The sequence below is a fragment of the Erpetoichthys calabaricus genome, chromosome 11 (assembly GCF_900747795.2).
Source record: "Erpetoichthys calabaricus chromosome 11, fErpCal1.3, whole genome shotgun sequence".
NCBI classification, from domain to species: Eukaryota; Metazoa; Chordata; class Cladistia; order Polypteriformes; family Polypteridae; genus Erpetoichthys; species Erpetoichthys calabaricus.
The window spans coordinates 72,715,542-72,739,197 of NC_041404.2; the positions used below are offsets into that span (position 1 = coordinate 72,715,542).

At 38.8% G+C, this 23,656-nt stretch overlaps 1 protein-coding gene across 1 annotated transcript in view; it reads right to left on the reverse strand.

The window, feature by feature from the left end:
* huwe1 (HECT, UBA and WWE domain containing E3 ubiquitin protein ligase 1) overlaps positions 1 to 23,656 on the reverse strand; it is a 387,803-nt gene that overhangs the window by 22,999 nt on the left and 341,148 nt on the right. The window contains 6 exon segments of the mRNA XM_051933601.1: positions 5,332 to 5,483; positions 5,598 to 5,800; positions 6,121 to 6,253; positions 10,676 to 10,832; positions 10,968 to 11,077; positions 22,699 to 23,311. Of these exon segments, the coding sequence (XP_051789561.1) occupies positions 5,332 to 5,483; positions 5,598 to 5,800; positions 6,121 to 6,253; positions 10,676 to 10,832; positions 10,968 to 11,077; positions 22,699 to 23,311 (1,368 nt within the window).

The following is a 23,656-nucleotide window of genomic DNA, read 5'->3' on the forward strand; positions in this document are numbered from 1 at the left end:
AGAACCTTTCAAATATTTTGAACTATCAACTCAAACAAAGTTTTCTTTGACTCCTGTCAACACAAGCATATCAGATCTGCATTAGCCTTTAGTACCTAAAGAAGGAATTTTTCAAAATAGGGTTTAAAATTAATTTGGTCATTCATCATTTTTACAAGACCTTATTACAATATATGCTGCAAAATTAAGAATGAAATAAACACATACATACACTCACACACAATATACATATAAACATACACAACACAAACATATACAGATTCAAATATCACACCTTGATAATTCTCCACACCCTAATATTTCACATAATAGCATATGTAAATGAGTAGATAAAGTCTTCTGAGATAGGTTCCTAGAGACTGTCCAGATTTACAGATTTCTGCCATATTTGCACATTCTTTTTCTCTAACTAGTCTGGTAAATTCGTCATGAAACAGTGTTGGACAGTAATCTTCAATTTATGGCACAATTTTAAATTAAGTTTGGGGCTGGAACACTCAAGGAAATTACCTTTTAGTTCCTTAGTGACTCTAGTATAACTTTGCCTGTGCGCTTCATGATGCTTTCAGGCTGAAAGGTCAATCCAAAACAGGTCCAGCTTTCTTGTGGAGGACATCAGGGTTTTCTCAAGGGCACTTTTGAAATTTGCTCCATTCACTTCCCCATCTATCCTGATAAGCATCCTAGTCCCTGCTGATGAAAAACATCCCCATAACATGATGATGCCACCACCATGCTTCACAGCAGGGGAGGTGTTCTAAGTGTAAGGTGTTAAGTGTATCTACAAATAAAATGGTGAAAAAGCCAAAAACTTCAACTTTTTAGACCATAAAATGTTTTGACTAAGGGCTATAGAATCTTCTGAGTGCCTTTTTCCATATTTTAAATCTGGTTCACAGTGAGCTTCCTTGGGCAATGACTTCCATCTTGTCAAACTATCATAAAGGGGGTTTGGGAAGTTTTGACATATGCACACGTTGATGAGTCTTGTCCATAAAGCCTGTAGCTTTTAAAATGTTACTACTGGCCTCTTAAGTAGCATTCCCCATCTGTCTCCTTCTTGTCCAGTCATCCAGGTTACAGGGACGACTTGCTCAACTGTAGGGTCTTGGTGGTGCTGAGCATGCACCTTCCACATCTTAAAATTTGTCTTGACCATGACTCCAAGGTATATTTCAAGGCCTTTATGTCTGTTGTACACACTTCTGGATTAACGCAGCATCTGATTTTGAAGGTAACTGCTATAACCCTCAGTTAATTTAAGAATGGTACTGAAGGGAGTGAATACTTAACACTTTCGGAATTCAAAATGATACAATTTTAAACCATTTCCAATAGCAGACATGCACTACTCTAGAAGAGGAGTTTAATTTTAGATTTTTATTTTCATAAAAATTAGAATAATGAGCTGTCTCAAATATAAGCATCCTGTGTTATGACATACCAAACTGAGATCACTTTAAATCATATAATAACAGTAGGTTTACTTGCAGTTACTTAATCATATTTTATAATGTATCGCAGCAAACAATACACCATCAGTTGAAATTTCAGTCAAGTGAGACAAGACATTAAAGAACTTAAACAGAAAGCGGGTACAACACTAGTGTAAAGCCAACCTACATGCCCAGGACTACTGTCAGTTTCACCATTGGAAAAAGGAAATACCGAACCACATAGAGCTGCCTGCATGCCCAAACTATACAAGTCACACCTTGGTCAGACATTCCTTGAGCAAGAAGCTATATAGATCACTAACTGTGACAGGGAAACTTGCCGAGAATAGAAGGTTTTACAGCATGTAAAAGAGTGGGATTTTATAGAGGACACGTAAGACTGGGATATACTTCTGAAGTCTGAAAGATAATGCAGATAACGGAGGTGGTGATAAGACTATTTGCTGTTCTAATGTACTGTAAGTAGGAATTAACGGACAAGTGAGAATCTAATGTGCTATAGGACATAGACCAAGATGAACCAAAAAACACTCCATTTAGAAAGATCTGCAGGATTTCTTTCATTTCAACATTATAGCTCTTAGCAAGTACTACAAAAACATCTCAATTAAATACATTAATATTCTTCTGCAGATAAGAATGTGGATGGATGCTGGTGACATGCAACCACAGTCTCAAGACATTCTCACAGCTGATGCTACATTTAGAGACTAACTGCAGCAGCCTGATGAATGGGGTGCAGCTGGCTCCGCAATCTGCAACAAGGATAACTCATGAATTTATGTGTTGTAACTCAATCAACTCTGGCACATGTTACTCCCTGTTCTTCACACATTATGCTCCAAATAAGTCCATAAACATTAGGAAAATCCTTAAGATTGATTGAAATGCCCTACAAATATGAAACTTCAAAAGAAAGTGTAGGTAATCCACTTTATTAAATAATAGTTAATGAAGTGCAATGTCTTAATGTCTTATTAGGAACTGATGATATTAAGTGTAATGTCTTATTAGAGGCTGATATTATTAAATTGTTATTATTCACGTATTTTGGTATTATCTGAACAAAAATAGAGGTCAATTTTTGGGACAGGGAATGTTTAAACAGGTTTAATTCAAATTAATGATTATCAGGTGTTTGTGTTATGAAAATTCACCTTGTAATAGGGTTTTCAGGAAAACAGAACTTGATTCATAAAACTGCCAAGTCGTGAGTTGGTTTTGGAAAGTACTCAACTTCTTTAATCTTTTTTCACAGAACAGACTAGGAAGGATGCATGGTTCACGAATGTTGCATATCGATTCTTGTATCAGTCATATGTGTTTCTGGTAATGACCTTCATGTGGAACAGATGGCTGTACAGAGAAGATGAATTGTTTACTTTTCTTTACAAAGAATGGACAATCTTACAAGATAAGGTAGTAGGTTGTAGTCAGTAAAATACAAAACAAGTACTACATTTCTCTGCTAAAAAAAAAGCTCAGTAATGATAGGCTACAATGCCACCACTGGTGCTACTACTCTCAAGACTTAGCTCATAACGTAACCAGTCACACTCCAAGTTTAGTTGTCTGACCTCAGGCACTCCATTATTCACTCTTACCAGAAAAACAAACCACTGTCAACTAATCAATGACTGTTATCCTCACAGGTGGCGCAGTGGTAGTGCTGCTGCTTTGCAGTAAGGAGACTGTGGAAGATTGTGGGTTCGCTTCCCGGTTCCTCCCTGTGTGGATAGCGCTTTGAGTACTGAGAAAAGCGCTATATAAATGTAATGAATTATTATTTATTAAAGACATAGAATTTTTTATTTGTTGAAAGGTGGAATTGAACTAGAGTCAGGGACTGTGAAAGTGACCACTGCAGGATTTTTCATGTATGAACAGTCTTTAGAACTACTATTTTCTTAATTCATCTTATTATTAGTGAGTGTGAACCACAGCTTAAACTAAACAAAGACCAGGCATTATTACTTAAACAGTGATTAGAAGAGCATTTTAAATGATACTACTGACATGTCAAAGAGTGTTTTCAGGTATGAGAGCCCGATTAGTTAGTTAATATTATGTACCAAAAACTGAAACTATTTAAGTTTACAGCAGGGCTGGAAACAGGATTTCGAAGACACTGTGAATCTCTGTGTAGATTAACTTGCAGAGTTTTTGGAATCTGCAGATCCCAGTAGTTTTAACCAGACAGTTCATTACACAGGTGTACAGTTCATTACACAGGTGTACACTGCTTATAAGCCTATTTAAATTTGGCACAGCGGAGATTCTTACTAAATATGTCACTTTCACCACTTCACTGGGCTGTGAAAGTTAACAGTGCAAGTGATCAAAACTTTAGAGAGTAAACCAAAGAGGTACTGAAGATTCAATAGTGCAATGGCTCCATTCATTATGTGGAGATTTTTTAAAAGACTAAGGATGAAACATGTTACAAGATGTATAACATATCTAAGCAAGCCTTGTCTTAAAAGTAAGAACTCTAAAGATACAAATGTGTAAATACTTGTCAGCCAATTCCTAAAAGAAAGAAACTCATAACCTAGGAAGTGATTCAATAGCAGTCACTTGTGAGAAGTCTAAAACCGCTCAAACCAACATTTAATAAATAAATCATTTTTCAAAATACAAGTTTAATGCATACTATAAAAACCATGAAAGGCTAACATTTTATCCTAATTCAATGTTATTTTTTCCATCTTTATCCTCTTTTTGGCATTGAATTTTTCTTATCTGGTTGACACCCTGATTTCTTTTGTTTTAAAAAAAATAATCATCATTTGCAAAAAGTTTTCTTTTTAAGCAGTACATTTACACAAGTAGAACAGCCCCATGTTCTATTAAACTCTCAACTACTTGAATTTACATGTGGTGTTTTTATAGCAAATGTATGAGTAGAAATATTCAAACACACTAGAGCAGCCAGCAGCATTTACTAATTGCGTTGGGCCAGGTACCTGCAGTGCTTACTACAGGGGAAGGTGCTTACTGAAGATGTGGAGTGATCAGACTGGCAGAGAACTTGTCCTGCATCCTGTTTGTTCCACAGCTTTCAAAAGATTGCTGCCCACTGACTGGGCAACTTGAGGTGTGGGTTATTTAAACAGGCATGCTGCAAAGACTTTGGCAGCAAGAGGTGACAGTGAGGAGCAGTCTGTGTGAGTAAGTCCTCCAGGCAGATGCCAGGAGCTGGATGGAGTCCTGTATGCAGCAGAATGAAAGAAGAGGCAGGATTCAAGTGCCCTGATGATTTATGTGGGAAAGTGACTGCAAAGAGGTGACCACAAGTCAGCAAGTGTGCGACACAGTATGGCTAGAGATCATCTAGAGTTTTCACTCTGACTGAACAAGGTGAGGTGTCACTTCTTCTGGTGTATAACAGTTTAATTGTTGTTTTTGGTGGAAATCCCAGTGGCCCCTAACAGTGCATTTTGTATAAGCACGCAAGGGCTCACCCATTTGTCTGTTCTGTGTTAATTTAAACAATATATATGCCCAGCAGCCTAAGGGCTCGCATTTGTAAATCCTGGGTGATGTTTCTGTGTCTTTGTGCCAATCTCTTCCACCCCCATGCTCATTACAACATGTTAAAAAAAATCAAATCACAAACAAAAACTATTGTTGTAAGCATCTTTGAGCAAATGTAACCAAGGCTTCACAGCATCATGGTTCATGAATAATTATCACATCTGATATAAGAATTAGCAAGACAATTTATACGAGTAAGCAGTTTAAGGCCACTTTAAAAAAAAAAAAAATCTAAATCTATAAGGTATTTTTAAGAATGACCGAATGACAGTGTGAACTTTTAGCAATGGCAGGGTGATGAACTGTTTAGCTGGAAGAAGGGTTGGTTCATGCTAACCGTGGCGGATGCTGTGGTGGTAGTGGCAGAAGATTGCTGCAGTCTCCTGGCTCTCTGCCCCTCACGTACCATTTGGATAATGGCATCTGCCTCAGCTTCCAGCTGACGCACAGCGGCTTGGATACTGCTGGCCGAGCCCAGGCTGGATGTACCTGCAAAATGACAGGAACCATTTTTGTTAACTATTTCCCAGCAATTTAGAAGGGTCTATACTTCTATAGTATCAACCTTGACCCAATTTCCATGTACCAAAAAAGATTAAATACCTAGTCTCCCAGTTTGCTTGGCTTTCTTGTTGGCTCTTCGTGTGTCCTCTCTTAACTGAATGATAACCTGAAGCACCCTCAGAAAGAACTTCTGGGTTGAGGTCTTGGAAGTAAGTGAACTCATGGAAGGCAGCTGCAGCTCTCGTCCACCCAGGGTACGTTTCTGTGATGCCACAATCACAACATTCTCAGCTGTATCAAACCTAAGATCAGGCGTAAATCAGTAAAACGATATATATAAACAAAAGAAGGAACATGTTCAGTCATTAACAAATGTTCTTCTTGATGCCAAGTATTGAGAGATTATATATATATTTTTAATTTTATAAGCTTAGCTGAATAGTAAACTGAAAGTCATACCTTCTAAATATGTCAAGAGTTTGAAAAGCTCTGAAAAAATTTCACAATAGCTGCTAAAAACAGCTGCTGAATTAAGGAGTTAGTTCAAGACAAAAGAACATTTTATGTGCTTAGATTAACTTGCTACATCCGTTTACTCAAGAATAATCAAAAGTACATCCACCTGCTAGTCATCTTGCCCTTCAGTTTTGCACTATGTGGTTGGTCTTCTTGCATGCCATCAGGAGAATGGGCATCTGAGTGAGCTCGTCTCTGCTGCTCTAGGTTATATTCACGTAGCTCTGCAAGCAAAGTACCTAAAAGCAAAGGTAGAATAGCCTGACTTAATTCAGTAATCATCTAAAGACAAAGTAATAATCACAACGTAAGAAAAACAAATTTTAAAAACGGTGAATCAGATGACAGACAGTAAAAAGTACATCAAGGGAACCAAAATAATAAACCAGGAGTGGCCAACCCGCGGCTCCCGAGCCACATGCAGCTCTTTGCCTGGTTTCATGCGGCTCTTACGTTCATATCGAAGTTTGTGTTTGTGCTTTTTTTTTTTTTTTTTTTTTTATAAAGTTCGTGTTTGCTTCGCTTGAGTTCAATACAGTATTTTCGTCAAATGCGCATGTGCGTGAGATAAAAATACTGCAAAGTTTCCTAGTAGGGGCAAGATCATTTAAGTAAACAATTTGTGTCAAGTTCGCTCTCAAAATGGCAGGGAAAAAATGCGCAGCAAAACGAAAACATGAAGATGAACACAGGACATTTTTAACAGAGTGGGAGATTTTATATTTTTGTGTTGAACGTAATGGCAAGCCATTCTGCCTTATATGTCAGGCGTCATTAGCGCATTTCAAAGCTTCAAATCTTCAGCGCCACTTCAGCTCACTCCATGCTAACATCGACCAGGAATTTCCAAAAGGGACTGAACTTCGCAAGCACGAGTTGATCACTTTAAAAACTCAGGCAGAAAAGCAGATACAGTTTTTCCAAAAATTTACGAAGCACTCAGAGACCACAACGCTCGCATCGTATCAACTGGCTTGGAACACTGCACGGGCTAAAAAGCCATACAAAGATGGGGAGTTTGTTAAAAAATGCGTCAGTGACGTTGTTGAAATCTTGTCTCCTGAAAACGACAAACTAAAACGCATGGTATCAGACGTCCAACTGTCCCGCCACACTGTTGAACACAGAATATCTGACATTAACACGGCTATTGAATCACAGTTGCACTCTGACCTTCAAGCATGTGAGTATTTTAGTGTCGCATTGGATGAGAGTTGTGACATACAAGACAAGCCTCAGTTGGCAATATTTGCACGGTCTGTGTCAAACAATTGTGTGATCAAAGAAGAACTCCTTGACATTGTGCCATTAAAAGACAGAACCCGTGGCATAGATGTGAAAGAAACAATGATGGCTGTATTTGCGAAAGCAAATCTACCCATACTGAAACTAACTGCAATAGCCACGGATGGAGCGCCACCCATGATCGGATCTGTGAACGGGCTTGTGGGGCTGTGCAAAGCTGACCAAACATTTCCCGAGTTTTGGAATTTCCACTGCATCATCCACAGGGAGCAACTCGTGTCTAAATCACTGAATTTAGACAACGTCATGAAGCCTGTGATGGAAATCGTCAACTACATCCGCACACATGCGCTTAACCACAGGCATTTCAAGAATCTCATCGCTGAGCTGGACCAAGGGCTTCCAGGTGACCCGCCACTGCACTGCACTGTGAGGTGGCTGTCAAAAGGCCAAGTACTCTCTCGCTTCTTTGAGCTTTTGGATGCCGTGAAACTGTTAATGGAAGAGAAGGACAAGGACTATCCCGAGCTCTCTGACCTCAAGTGGATTATGGATCTGGCCTTTTTGGTCGACATGCTGTGTCACTTGGACAGACTGAACCTGACCCTGCAGGGTAAGTTAAAAATGCTGCTTGACCTGGTGCAAAGTGTGTTTGCTTTTGTCAACAAACTGAAGCTGTTCAAGGCGCATATTCAAAAGGGAGATTTAACGCATTTTCCCACTCTTCTAAAAGCCAGCGGGCAAGTCACCAGCGCCGCCCTGAATAAGCAATGAGCCAGATATGCAACACTGGTTGAAAACCTGCACGAAAGCTTTGTGACCAGGTTCCATGATCTACAACTGAAAAGGCCACAGATTACATTCCTCGTCGACCCATTTAATGCGGAGACTGACTGTTTGAAAGCCCCGCTAGTCACAGATGAGGCTGCGGCTGAGTTGGAGATGATCGATCTTTGTGAGGAGGACCAACTGAAACCTGTTTTAAGGGAAGGGACCATTGAGTTCTGGAAAAGTGTGCCAATGGAAAAATACACCAATGTCAAATGGGCTGCGCTTAAGATACTGTCAATGTTTGGGTCAACATACGTCTGCGAGTCTGTTTTCTACCCTGAAACACGTGAAATCAAAGCATCGATCTGTTCCAACTGACACCCATGTGAAAGAATTGCTTCGAGTGGCAACAACGGAATACAAGCCAGATTTGAAGAGGACTGTTCAAGGCAAGGAATGCCAGAAGTACTACTAAGCAACATGCATAGTAAAAGAAAAATGCTATTGTAAATTATTATATTTTTGTTTGTGGACTTAGTTGAACTGAGAGTTTGTGTGTGTGAGACAGTGCACACAATGTTCATTGTTGAAAATGACTGGCCTGTGGTTTTAGTACTGTAGGAGTCAATTTCTGTTATTATCATGTTGGTGTGTGACATTTACAATAAATCTGGCTGAGCAGACGTGCGTGTGTGTGTGTGTGTGTGTGTGTGTGTGAAGAAGGGATGGGTGATGCTCATGTGTGCCCATGTGTATGATGTGGCTCTTTGCGGTAACACAGTAAAAAATGTGGCTCCTGGTCTCTGACTGGTTGGCCACCCCTGTAATAAACCCTCCTGAGACGGCAAATGTTTATTTAACTCTTTTAGGGCGGATGTCGACGGGGGATGAGGGCACATGTCGAGAAAAGTCGACATCCAGGGGTTGAGGGCAACAAAACTCACTGTTACATCACAGTTATTTCCTCTCTGCTTGGAGGAATGTTAGACTCATTGACTCAGCATCTAATCCTTGTGTGTGCGTGAGTTACGAAATGTAAACAAAGGCAAGATGGCATCGACATCTCACGAGGAAGTGAAGCGATTGCAGAAAAGAAAATATTCAGCAGACGATGTTTTGTGCATTATTGCTGAGTCGGACTCTGATTTTTCAGAATCTGGTTTTGTTGACACTGATCAGGAGATCGAGCAAGAGAGTGAGGAACTGGCATCAGCTGATCAGACACCAGCCGATGCCGCCCCAGCTGATCGGCTGCCAGGTGAACGCACTTGCGCAGCAGACGCACCTAAGGCAAGGTTCGTGTGGGAGGAATACCCAGACATTGATCCGTGGGAGCCAAACTGACTACCGGATTTCATATGACAGCATGGCTTGCTGTTGGACACGACAGATTACCAGCCGCTGGACTACTTCAGGTTGCTCTGACAGTAGCTGAAAAGCAGCATCAGGAGAGACGAGACAAACAGGTATGCACAGCAATTTTTTTAATTGCAGGTTGCACTTGCACAACATTCTCGTTTTTCGAAGTGGAAACCCACAACAAAAGACGAGATGAAGGGCTTTGTGGCATTACAAATAGAGACTGGACTAGACTGGTGATATAACTTCAGGGAGCATTGGTGTGCTTTTTCCCCTGGTGGCTTTGGACAGGTTATGCCACGTGATAGGTGCGTGCTGCTGCCAAGTTTTATTCATTTCTGTGATAACCAGAAGCAAATCCCAAGGGGTGAGCCAGGTTATATCCCCATGTATAAAGTTCAGCCCCTGCCTGACATTGTGGAACCAACATATAAACAAACAATTTTATCAGCCTGGCAGTGTTTTTTCTGTGCATGAATCTATGATAAAAGACAAGGGACGCCTTTTTCTCTGCCAATATATGCCAGACAAGCCCACAAAGTATGGCATAAAGGATTTTGTACTGGCAGAAGCAAACACTGGTTTCTGCCTGAAAGTAATTACATATACAGGAAAGTATTTCAAAGAGAGAACTGTCCCTTGACAAGTCAGGCTGTGCTTCAGGGCTATGAACATTTGGGTCATGTTGTGTACATGCACAATTTTTATACATGCCCAGAATTGTTCATGGAGCAGGGGAATTGGAGCTTGTGGCACAGTGAGGGTGAACAGGAGACACAGGCTTTCACAGTTGAAGCCAGACAGGCTGAAGATGAAAAGAGGTGACAATCCAGTTTTCATGCGGGCGGAAAACTTGGTGGCAGTGGCATGGCACGATCAAACGGGTGACTTGTCTCTCTACAAAACACATTAACAATATATGCGAGAAAGTGCAGCAACAGACAATTGAAAAGGATGCACCAGTGCAACACATATTGTAAGCAGTGCAATGTGGCATGCAATTGGCTGCTCTGAGCGATATCATACTTTGCTGTGTAACATGTATGTGATATGTATGTGAAATCATATAGTATGCAGGCTCATACAACATGCAAGACAGTAACATTTGTCAAAAGTAAAATATTTTTTGTTGATTTTGATATGTTAAACCATTGCTTTGTGTTCTTTTCTTAAAAAAGTTAGTTTTTGGAAAAAATATTCAGTCCTGGGATAAAAGAAACAAAAAAAAAAATTAGCCCTAAAAGAGATGAAGAGTTGTACCGGTGGTATATTAAACTGCTTCTTACCAATCTGTTTGCATAGTGTATAGCCTAACTGGCGAGCACCAGTGAGTAACAGTTTGAGAACAGTGTCCCTTGTTCCTGCATCTCCCCTCGAAAGCTGGAGCAAAATATTTGCAGCATCCTCCAGACCTTCCTCAGAACAGGAGTGTGACGTCAAAACCTGCAATGAACATTTTTATAGTGGGACTAAACATATGAATGGTCTTAGAGCAAAGCATGCTGAAATTTAGACTTGAACACTACAAGTTAAAGAAGGCCAGTACCTATTGCTGTATAATGAACTGTTCAATTTTACCTCTACTGAGAGCTGTAGCTGCTTTTCAGTCAGTCCACTGGATGCCATTTTGTCCGATGTGCTGGATGAGTCTTGAGTTGCAATGGCAGATGAACGAGAGGGCTTTTGGACTAAGGGGAAAAAAAATGACAAAAATAAGTATTTGGCAAATATCTTGACAAGTGAGTACAAAGCATATGTTCACAAACTACATTTATGGTCTACATGGCAAACATTTGCAAAAATAGCTTATTAGGTAAAGTTCCACTGTCTGACACTGGATTGGGAACAATTAATCAGTTTCAAATAGTTGCCAGCCACAGCAACAAAGCAGAGTACCAGTTAAACGTGTAGATGCACACCTAGTCAAAGAAAGATTTTACTTCATTTTTACTATTTTCCTCATTTCACAATATTACTGAAAATATTAAAACTTCAAAATTGGAATTAAGAAAAAATGTGTACAACAAATCAAAATTATATTTTACACGTCTCAAAGCCAGTCACCCTTTGCCTCAATATACAGATTTGAATACTCTTTGCATTCATTCTCTTAACCAACTTTATGAGACGGCCACCTGGGATACTTTTCCAACAGTCTTGAAGGGGTTGCTACAAATTCTACAGAGTTTAGATTAGTTGACTGTGGAGACCCAGCAATTTGTTTCAGCATTCTATCACTCTCCTCATTTCCTAAATAGTGAAAACTACTTTTTTTTAATAAAGCCTTGTTAATTGCAAGTATTTTCTTTTCTTTTATGCCATATAAAAGAAAGTATCTGTCTTTGGCCCAGGCTGTTCCTGTATGCCTCAAGTCCACAATCATTGCCTAAACCAGGGGTGTCCAACTCCGGTCCTGGTGGGCCGCAGTGGCTGCATGTTTTCATTCTAACCTAACCATCTTCTTTATTAGTGAGCCGCTTTTGCTGCTGATTAACTTGATTTGCCTTAGTTTTAAATCGATGTGACACAGACCCCTCAGTTATCTTTTTTTTCCTTAATGAGCAGCCAAACAATAATGAGACGCAAAACATGCTGCCACATGACCAGCTAACCTGAAAATAAAGAAAGGTGAAGGTCTTGGTCGTGATTTTCTGCTCAGGTCATCAAAACATCTTGACGGTGGTCTTAACAGAAAAATCATCAATCTGCTGTGGCAGAATGAGAGCAGCAACAAGTCATGATACTCAATAATGGCTTTAATTAACAGCAAGAACTGGCTTCTCATTAAGAAACTGGTTGGAGTGAAACTGGCTGGAGTCTGACATTCCAATTTAGCTGGTCATCTGTTGGCTCGTTTTCACATCTCATTTCTGTTTGGCTGCCATTTAGTGAAGAAACAAATCAATTCAATTCAGAGGACTGAATCCTTAAAAACAGGGCTATTAAAATGAAGACAAAAAGGACTTAATTAGCAGTGAAAACTGCTCGCTGATTAGGAAAAGGGTTAAAATGAAACCCTGCAGCAATTGCGGCCCACCAGGATTGGAGTTGGACACCCCTGGCCTAAATTATCATCTCCAGGGAGCCTGAATGACTATTACCCTGTTGCACTCACCCCCCATTGTCAACCAAGTGCTTTAAGAGACTAGTACTGCCCCAGCTCAAATTCAGTCTAGCTCCCAACACTATATCCCAACCAGTTAGCCTATTGTCCCCAGTAGGTCAACAGAGGATGCCATATCCTTGGCTCTTCACTCTACCCTGACACACCTGAATAACACCACCACCTCTGTCAGGTTATTTTTTGATTTTAGCTCCACATTTAACACCATTATTCCCTCCAATCTGGTAACTAAATTCAGCAACCTTGGCACCAGTACCAGTTATTGGACAATGGAGTTTCTAACCATCAGACCCCAGTCTTTCAGGCTAACCAGACATTGTCTACCCTGATCCAGAATAGAGTTCCAAAGGGCTGTGTACATAGCCCACTCCTCTACTCACTCTATACCCATGATTGTGTCCCTTTATATGGCTCCAACTCTATCATATACAGTTCACAGACAACACCACGATAAAAGGACTGATCAATGACAATGATGAGTCAGCCTACAGACGTTCAGCTCCTGGCAACAGGGTATGCTGACAATAACCTCACCCTCAACCCCAATAAGACTAAAGAGCTAATTGTGGATTACTGGAAAAGTAAAGGCAGCAGACATGCTCCCATCCATATACATGGGGCTAAGCTGGAAATGTTCTACAGTTTCTAATTCCTGGATGTCCAAATCTCTGAGGACCTTTCTTGGACAATAAATACATTGAGTATGATTTAAAAAAAAAAAAAAAAAAAAACAAAAAACTTTACTGTACGTCTCCTCAGATTCTGTTGAACTTACTGCTGAGGGCATATTGAAAAATTGCATTACAGTAATCCCTCGCTATATCGTGCTTCGCGGCTTCACTCTACCGCGGATTTTATATGTAAGCATATTTAAATATATATCGCGGATTTTTTGCTGGTTTGTGGATTTCTGCGGACAATGGGTCTTAATTTCTGGTACATGCTTCCTCAGTTGGTTGGCCCAGTTGATTTCATACAAGGGACGCATCCCTTGGCAGATGGCTGAGAAGCTACCCAACTTACTTTTCTCTCTCTCTCTCTGACATTCTCTGCTCCTGACGAAGGGGATGTGAGCAGGGGGGCTGTTCGCACACCTAGAAGATATGGACGCTCGTCTAAAAATGCTGAAAGATTACCTTCACGTTGCTCTCTTCTGTGCAGCTGCTTCGTGAAGTGACATGCTGCACGGTGCTTCGCATACTTAAAAGCTCGAAGGGCACGTATTGATTTTTGATTGTTTGTTTTTATCTGTCTCTCTCTCTCTCTGACATTCTCTGCTCCTGACGGAGGGGGTGTGATCTGCTGCCTTCATTGCAACTGCTTTATACGGCGGTGCTTCGCATACTTAAAAGCCAAACAGCCCTATTGATTTGTTTGCTTTTCTCTCTCTCTCTGACATTCTCTGCTCCTGACGCACACTCCTTTGAAGAGGAAGATATGTTTGCATACTTTTAATTGTGAGACGGAACTGTCATCTCTGTCTTGTCATGGAACACAGTTTAAACTTTTGAAAAAGAGACAAATGTTTGTTTGCAGTGTTTGAATAAAGTTCCTGTCTCTCTACAACTTCCTGTGTTTCTGTGCAAATCTGTGACCCAAGCATGACAATATAAAAATAACCATATAAACATATGGTTTCTACTTCGCGGATTTTCACCTCTCGCGGGGGGTTCTGGAACGCAACCCCCGCGGTCGAGGAGGGATTACTGTACAGCAGGGGTGCCCTCCCTATGGCATTTGCCACTTGATTGACATACAGGGCGGCCAGTCTGAGATCTCTTTTCTTCTAACACACTGGTCATCCAGCACGCACGATCAAATGCGCGAGCTACTGCAAAACTCCGGCTAAGTGATCTAGTTAGCCATCCAATTTATATCGACTAAAGAAGGGATTTAAAAAAAAATTTGTTGGTTATGGGCTGGATGTGGAATTAGAAGAGGATTTTTTTCTCACAATGTCACAATCGAAGTGCATTTGTCAGATCTGTAAATCTATCATTGCTATTCCAAAGAAGGAAAATGTGGAAAGGCACTTTCGAACTGTTCATAAAAACTACGAAACTAACTTCCTTCCGAAAAGCGATCTGAGAAAGAAGGGGGAACTAAAATCGCAGTTAATTGGACAACCGTCATTTTTCACTCAGCTGAATTCAAAAGATCAGTTAATGCTTTCAAATGAAAAATGCAACATCTGTCCTCAAAGCTGCAGTGCCTTGATTTGGGGAACATCCAAAACCTCGCGTCAGAGCTGGATACGCAATGGAAGGTGTGTGCGCAACTTGACAGAATACGCTACATAGAGCAGGTTGAAAATTGCCTGTCAGACTTTGACAGTTTCAAGACTCAACTTATATATACACACACACTAGGGGGCTTCGCTCTTGCGAGTCCCAATATGCTGAATCTTTTTAATGAGGTCAGGATAGGGTTTCTCTGTTTGGAATTTCAGCATAGACAAAACGATCTACATCATCAACATTTAATATTTTTTTTTTTTTTACAAAGTAACAAAGTAAGTAGAGTTCTGCATTGGACTCCTGTCTGTAAAATCGTGCTATTTTCCTCTCACAGTTCCAAAAGTACATGGGTTTACCAAGGTGATACCCCAGCTTTTGTCTAGGTTTTTGTACATGGGCTAGATAGAACGTTTTTGACTCCTGGGGTAAATGTAGCTTTTTAAATAAGCAGACAGATCAATATATATACATGAACAAAGTAATCAATAAATGTATGTGCGGTAAACTCCATTTTTGAAATTCTCAAAAGATTCTTTATTTGTCACATGCATAGTTTATACAGGACAACACGCAGTGAAATGCATCCTGATCCGCTTATCTAAAACTGTGCAAAGTTAGAAGAATATCAGTTAGATTAACAAAAAGTCATAGATCGAAAGATAACAGTATAGTAGAACATAATAAATAAGTAAAATTATGTGAATAAAGTAGAATTAAGTGTTAAGGTGCAATAGTGTAGTAATTATTACGCAAAACCAAAGTTAGACTGGTGCATAGTTAAATGAGGCAGTTTGTTTGCGCTACTGCGATCTTTACTTTTTTATATTTTCTAATTTTCCTACTTTCATATCCTTTAACGTTCTCCACATGTGTATAGCGCCAACATTTTTTTTTTTTGAGCCTTTCTAATTTCCCTGGTTTCCGCTCCGAGCTCCAGCTATTTAGGGGCGTCCAAACTACGGTACTTTCCTTTTTTTTTTGTTCCTTGAGGAGGCGCAAAACAAAAATTTCTTTCAGCGTTGGGGTGTCAAATTTTTCACCCCCCTGGACAACATGAACTCCAGCTACGCCACTGATATATAGATATTAATTTAATACACAAATTTTACAATAATTTTTCCTTTTTTATTATATGTATACATTTATTATAAGTATACATACATAAAAAACTATACTATATTTACTTTTATGCAATCTTAATAATTATAACATAATGACTGATTAATGTGACACCTTAGCTTGTTTCAATGAACACAAAAGTTTTATATTCGGCTCAATATTTGACAGCGCAACCCGAAGTTCTTGGTCAAGATCTTTTAAGCATGACCGCTTATCATTTTTAATTAACACAAGAGTTGTTTGTCTTTTTTGGCGTAACTGGGATGGTTTGAATTTAGATGGCGATTTAGTTTACTGGGTGCCATTGCCTCGTTTGATAGCTGATCGCCGCAAATGATGCATTGTGGCTTTGCAGCCGTTTCGTCACCACACCACGAGAATCCATATCGAATGTAGTCTTCGTTGTACTTCCTTTTCACAATTTTCTGTTTTGTTTTTGCAACACTTGTGCTGGGTTCTTCATCATCTGTACGTGAAGACGAATCTTTTCCACGTAAAAATTTATCCATATTTAAAGGGGTATAAAACTAAATATGAATCACACGAAGAACATTAACCGTACACAATTCAGCAACACAACTAATAGTAATGAATGATAACTACTGACGCAAGACAAGTGAATGCGACGTAGCACGACTAATACATCGGCTTGAATTGAATCTATGTGAGGGTGCGGAGCGCTCTGCCTATCAAAGCGTACTACAGAGTTGTCTGGCGACTACGTAGGGCCTACGTCTTAGGCGACAGGCGCCAGGCGATGGGATTTATTATTTCAGAGAAATGACACATAAAATTATGAAACCTTTAAAAGGCTATTTACGCGAATATTTCATTGCACGTATTCTCGTTATTGTGTTTCTAAGGAGGACCGTTGAAATATTATTTAGTTAGAAAATTGTCTTATTTGACCGCGTCACACCTGTATCGGCTCAAGGCACACCAGTGTGCCGTGGCACACCGGTTGCGGAGCACTGGTCTATGGATAATTCCACCTGTTTAGCCTAAAAATGGGTGATCGAAATTTAGAGCAATGTATTAATATTAAATTGTGTGAAAAATTAGCAAATGCACTACTCAAATGTTACAACTGATGCAAGTGGCATATGGTAAAGATGTTATGAAAAAGTCAAGTGTGTCTGAGTGGCATAAGAGGTTCAAAGATGGGCAAGATGATGTGACACAGCATGCAATGGAAATCCCTGGGTTCACTGTACCCTAAAAAAGCTTGCATGTCGTGCTCACAGTTTAAGATCATGCTGGTGTGTTTCTTCAATCACAAGGGAATATTCCACTAAGAATTTATTGAATAGGGACAATCAACTAACATTGCCATTTAAAGGTACTGAAGAGTTTACGAGATTCTGTTTGATTAAAAATGACCCGAATTGTGGCCTGACAAGTGGATCATTCATCATGATAATGCGCCAAGTCACACAGCATTCACTGAGAGAGACTTTATGGCCAAAAAAGCAATTACCCAATCAGATCATCCAGCATATTCACCTGATTCCCTATGATTTATGGCTATTTCCAAAATTAAAAAAAAGCTGCGCTGAAAGGACGAAGATTTTCTAATATAACTGATATCCAACAGAATGTAAGACTGCTGCTCAACGGTATTCTGGAAAATGAGTTCCAGGCCTGCTACCAGATATGGGAACGCTGTTTAAGTCAGTGTATAGATGCATAAAAAGTGTAGTACTTTGAAGGCGACATAGCCATTAGTGTACAGTTCCATATGTATATTTTTTTAAAGGTGCATTCCGGGAATTAAGCTGTCACACCCTGTATTTCATATTATCTATACTTATTCAAACCCTGCATCTGTACTAATCTGTATTCATATCTATATACTCTTCCTTATATGTACTACTCCATGTAAATTAAAATATCATATAATGTTCTTATTTGTATGCTGTCTTATTGCATCTTAATGTTTATTGCACTTTAATGTACTATTTACACCCACTGTATTACACCTTACTCTACTATTTGCACTTTCTGGTTAGATGCTTAAACTGCATTTTGTTGTACCTGTACAATGACAATAAAGTCAAAGCTAATCCTGGAAACATATTCATGTACGTATTTTATTAGGTAAAGCAGCGGTTCTTAAACTGTGGGGTGCACCCCCCTAGTAACAAAAAAGGGGGCGCAAATGTTGCCATATGTGGCGTAATTTCGCTATTCATAGGAAAATTTTAAACTGCGGTTTATCTGCAGCAAAAAATATAGGAATACATTTTTAGGGTTTCAAAAAAACGTTAGGGGAGCGCGATTAAAACTTATGAAAACTCGGGTCGCCAATACTTAAAGGTTAAGAAACGCTGAGGTAAAGTATGTATTTTAAAGAAATTTTATTTTTTTTTAGTATTTTTATGGTCACTGAATAGTAAGCCTACATTTTGTTGTTAAAAAAAAAATGAAGAGTTAACACCTGTAGCCTATAGTTTCATTATAAAAATCTCTTAGCACAAAGTCTCGTCTCGCAGGACGCGAGTTCTTGATATTTTTTAGTTTATAATTTAAAAACAGAATAAGAATCTGAAAATCTAACATCACATTAAACTTCGATAAATTCTGAAAAGAATGATACCAATATATATGTAGGTTTTAAAATAAGCCGATTTAAATGTGTGACATAAAATCGTTGCACTTTTAGGTTTAGGATTTTTTTATATAATAATATAAATATAATATTTTTTATATAAAAATTGTTAGTACTGCAAGGTTTGGTTCAAAAATAAGATCTTTTAGTAAATGATCAAGCAACAGGTAACGCCACAATCATGATTAAATATTCAAACCCTATTCTCTGACCCTTAATTACAGGAACGTCTATTTACGGGGTGCTTCAAACTGGGCTCAATCACTGCTTGGTTCACTGACAATGACCTTGAGGTCAATATACTAAAAAAATCAGATGAACTCCCTGACAGTAGAAAGTAGCAAAGTCTTTCTTCAGCTCTAAAATAACAAACTAAGAAATTTCTTTTACTAACTGAAATTCATTGGAACTCAAATTACCAAGAACCTGAAATGAAAATTTAAAAATGTAAAAATGGCACAGTCATCAAGATTTCCTAACATACACTGTACATACTCTTAAAAGGAAAAAATAGAAACCATAGACTTTATCAGGGTTTATATAAAGACTAGCAAATCGTGCTTGCGAAAATTTCACAATAAAAGCGTTAATGAAATGATGATAAGGGAGAGAAGAACATCACCTGTTACAGAAAGAAAGGAGATTTGAATAAGTAGTGACTTGAGAGAACTCCATATTAGAATAGTCACATGATTAGAATAGGATGTTATTCTAGTCACAACAGCATGAATATTTACAAAGTGTAACAGAACATATTGGATAAGAAGGGAAAAGCACTGCACATGTAAGTCTGTGTATGTGTGAAGTATGGCCAACAGGTAATGTAGTATACAGACGTCTATAATAATTGTCCGAAAATGTAATTTGTTGCATAAACATTATTGCCAGTGAACATATTTCCCTGGTTGTAACCAGCAACAACCTGTATGTTTAACCCGGGTTTCGATGCAACTTTGGAAAGTTTAGTGTACAACTGGCCATGGGTAAAAATAGGGCTTGGTAAATAAACTCCTACATTATTAAACATAAAAGCACAAAAACAATGAGTCAACAAAGATGTGTCCACAGTTAAGGTGGCAGCACTGGTTGCCAGTACATTGCAGAGTAGACAAAGGCACACCCACCCACTTTCAATAATATGGAGTATGTTTTTAGATGACAACACATGTCCTGCTCCAGGCACAACAGTGTAGGAAGATGACGGCATGCGCATACAGACAGACTGTTTAAACTGGACATATCTTTGTGAACATATTTTTGTTGCCGGTTTCGTGTTTCTGCACTTTTGTGACTGGATTCGAAAACAGGACTGCGAATCAGGGCGAGGCAACACTATTTAATATCATAATGCCTCATTTTAATTTCTATTACTGCTATTTCCGGACTGTGACCATTTAAACTTTACTTTGAAGATCAAGCAATGACTTCTAAATCATGGTTGGGAAATGAGGGTGGGGAATCAAAAATCGAGCCAAGTGACTGAATAGAAGACCGGGTTTATACTTCACATGACGTGTGTGCCTGCAGATGCTACTGCTAAGTGGTGTACTGTTTATATTTGTGCGCATACCTTATGTAAATCTGGAGGATTTTACCAGGTGGCACTGCAAGATATCATTATGGTGAGAAAACAACCTTCTGCTTTGCTGTGTTATGAATTGACCAAAACATCCATTAAATTCCCAGGACACCTTGCCACAATATCTCTGAAAAGAATTAATGTTTTATAATTACATCCATCAATCCAGGGGCACGCCCATTCCAACAAGCATTGGGCGTGAAGCAAAAAACAACCCATGGATGGGGCTTCATCTCATCACAAGGTGAATACAAGCACACACATAAACCAACGTCATTTTAGCATCACCAAATCCCTAAACCTGCATATCCTTGGAAGAAAACCAGAGCAAACTGTGGAAACCCATCAGAAAAACATGCAAACTCAATGCAGGCAACACCAGGGACGTGACTCCCTACTGCGAGACAGCATTGCTTCAGTTCCGCCACCGTGCTGCCCCCACATGTGTAATTATTAACAGTATTATTTAAATGAAATTAATGATTTATCTGTAAAATTTAATATGCATGTTGGAACATTTAATCATGAAAGTGAAATCAAGTATAAATGTAAGGTGTCTAAATGTGCAGAGAGCTGGAGTATCAAATTTAATGTGTTCTGTGTGGTAATTGCTGCCTGCTGCTGCACTCAGCGCAGGAGGAACCCAAGAAGCAAGTAAGCGATTAACAACTAGGTTGGTTTTAAGATGATGTTTACGACGTATTACTTTAATGTCAAAATAAACTACCACATCAAAGTCAAAATTTCCACTTTAATCACGAAATAGTAAAGAAAAGAGGTCTACGTCCCAATTTTTTTTCTCTGTGTCTCAAATACATTTCCATACATTCTGATGCTGCTGCGAATGTGCAAAAAAAAAAATTAAAAAAAAAAAAAAAACACACAGAAGACATTTAAAATGTATCACATCATAACAATGGGGAATATGTGACACTTGTATTGCCTGTGCGAAAAATAGATGAAGAAAAACTTCACGAATACATCTGTATGTCAGCATTTTAGTTTGATGATTTTCTTTACCACATCGAACCACACACATTGATCCTGTAGGATCTGCAAAGCAGCTTGCTGTCACATGTTCATAGTAAACAGAGACTCTGATGTCACGTTCCAACTTGAACTACTTACAGATCTAAGCTGTTGTGATTCTTGTGTCAGGTGACAAATAAAACCATCTGGATCACTGAATATAGAATGTCTAATTAAAAATATTAGAATGCACGGGGACAAATAAAAATCTTATGTTTGCTACGTAATTTCAATAAAACCTTTTAAGCAATTAAATACTATATGCTTGGTGCAGCAATGCTACGGAGCTCCTTAAGTGACATGAATGGCGAAAAACACGGTGAAAAAAAAAATTAATCAAAGGTATACTCAGAATGGCCATGAAGGAGGGGTCACAGTGTTAGTGACACAGTATTCTCACAGCAGATGCAGACTGTGTTTTCATATGCTGTGTTTTGGTTCGCTTATCATTTGGTTTGCTTGTGTATCTCCTTTCATCTCCAGGTATTAAGCTAACATTAAACCACCACTGTTTTTGACAAAAGAATGCAAAAATGTGCCATATGGATCTTCCCCTCTCACCATTTTTTTTTTTTTTTAAACTGTTTTTCTCCCATGAAGAAAAAAAAAATTCCACTTATCAAAAAATATTTTCTGCCAAACATTTCTTCTCTTCAATTTTTTTTACACTACCATTAAGTACTTTTCCCTCACTGATGTCACTTAAGATGCTCTGTAGCAACACACTTTTTTAGCAAATTTATTTTTTTTTGCTATAGGTGTTGTCTGAGGCAAAGCACCTTAAGTCGAATATAATGAAGCAAAAAAGTATTGTGAAACACATGATGATACACACTAGACTTGTCTTAAAATAATAACACACTTTAGAAAGTTTTAATAAAACTTATGAACTGAAATGCTAATGACATACTGAGGAATTTTGTAAAGGAACAAGCTTGATTTAAATGTTGCTGTGAAGTTATCTAGCATCTGAACATTTGGTACAGATGGACAACCAGAAACACCATTTGAACTGCTTCAACAATACTAAGTAATCCGGAGTTAGCAAAAAAAAGCATACATGAGTGTGCATGCATAGATACAACCCTCTCAGCCATAAAAACATCTGTTAGCAAAGTAGCATATCTAAATTTTGCTCAATAGGTCTACTTTACCTATTCACTGGATTCGAAAGTATCAAGTATATTTAGTGGATATTCTATTGGGCATCAATAATGAACATCAAAGAGAAATTGCTAGTTACATGCCATCTCTTGTTGTCCTTTCCAACTTTGATGTGAATCAAAACAAACAAAAAATATATACAAAATAATGCCAAATCAGAAATTTTTTTTTTTAACATCTTATGGTGGGTGACAACATATTTAGCTATCACTGAATAAAAATGTCAACTCTATCACAAATATTCAAGTAAGAAGACACTTTTTTTAAATTTTTTTTTTAAAATAAAAACAGGCCATTAAAGAATTGTGTACTACATAAAGCTTTCTTCATTTTTCTATTATAATCTATATCATTCGATTAAAAACACAATCACCTTTTAAATTTGGAAATTAATTATACACAAAAAGAAAATGAGCAAGTGCTATGCTGTCTGTAGCACATTCTCTTACCGGAGAGTGCTGTCGTACTGGCAGAGATTGTCGTAGTGACTGCAGTTGCAACAGTGGTGCTGACTGAGGTAATGCCTGTTGTTCCAGTAGTGGTGGAGCCTGCTGGCACAGGTTGAGTGACAGCTGGAGTGCCTGTTCCTGCATGACTTACAGGCACCTCAGTTGCTTTGTTATCAGGGAGTGCTATTGAAATAAGAGAGAGCAATCGAAGCAGCTTCTCAGTGAGCAGAGAACTCCGACGGATGACTGGGTGGGAGAGCATGTTCATTAACTGGCCTAGGGGGGAAGCCTCTAGGCTACATTGTGTTCCTTCAGATTCCCCAGTTCCACCTATAGGCAAAGATTTCACTGAGGCTTTCCCTTTGCGGCTCACATTCATATTGTCTAACTTGACAAGGAGGTCCCAAAAGTCTGTGGAGATTCCCAGGCCCTGCATTTGAGGATTGCTGAAAGCAGTTGGTGGGTGTGTTGCTTGACAAGGAGGCGTCACTCCTATACCAGTGAGGGGCTTTCCTCCTCCTCCACTACCTACAGCATACAATCTTTCTTTGCCATCGTTTTCTGATGAATGGGGGTCCTTTGGACGCTGCTGTGTAAAATGGCTAGGAAATACCTGAAAATGTAATGAGAATGTTATTGGTTATTACTTGAAGAATTTATAGCAATTAAGTAGTAAATAAAAGGGTGCACAGAGAATAAAAATCGTCCTAAAGTGAAGATGCATGTAACACTTCATATGAGGTGTGTAACAATAGTAGCCTGCAGACTAATAAGAGCTTTGCACAGGGATTTATATAAAGGTCTTTCACTGCTTAAAGCAAGACAATGAATGCATCGCCATGCAGGGATCTGTATTTTCCCCTCTACTTATGTAAAGCCAGTGTTCAAAGCTGTATAAATCACAAAGATAATAAAGAAAAAAATGTGAATAATAAATGTTTTGACATCAGCACTGTCA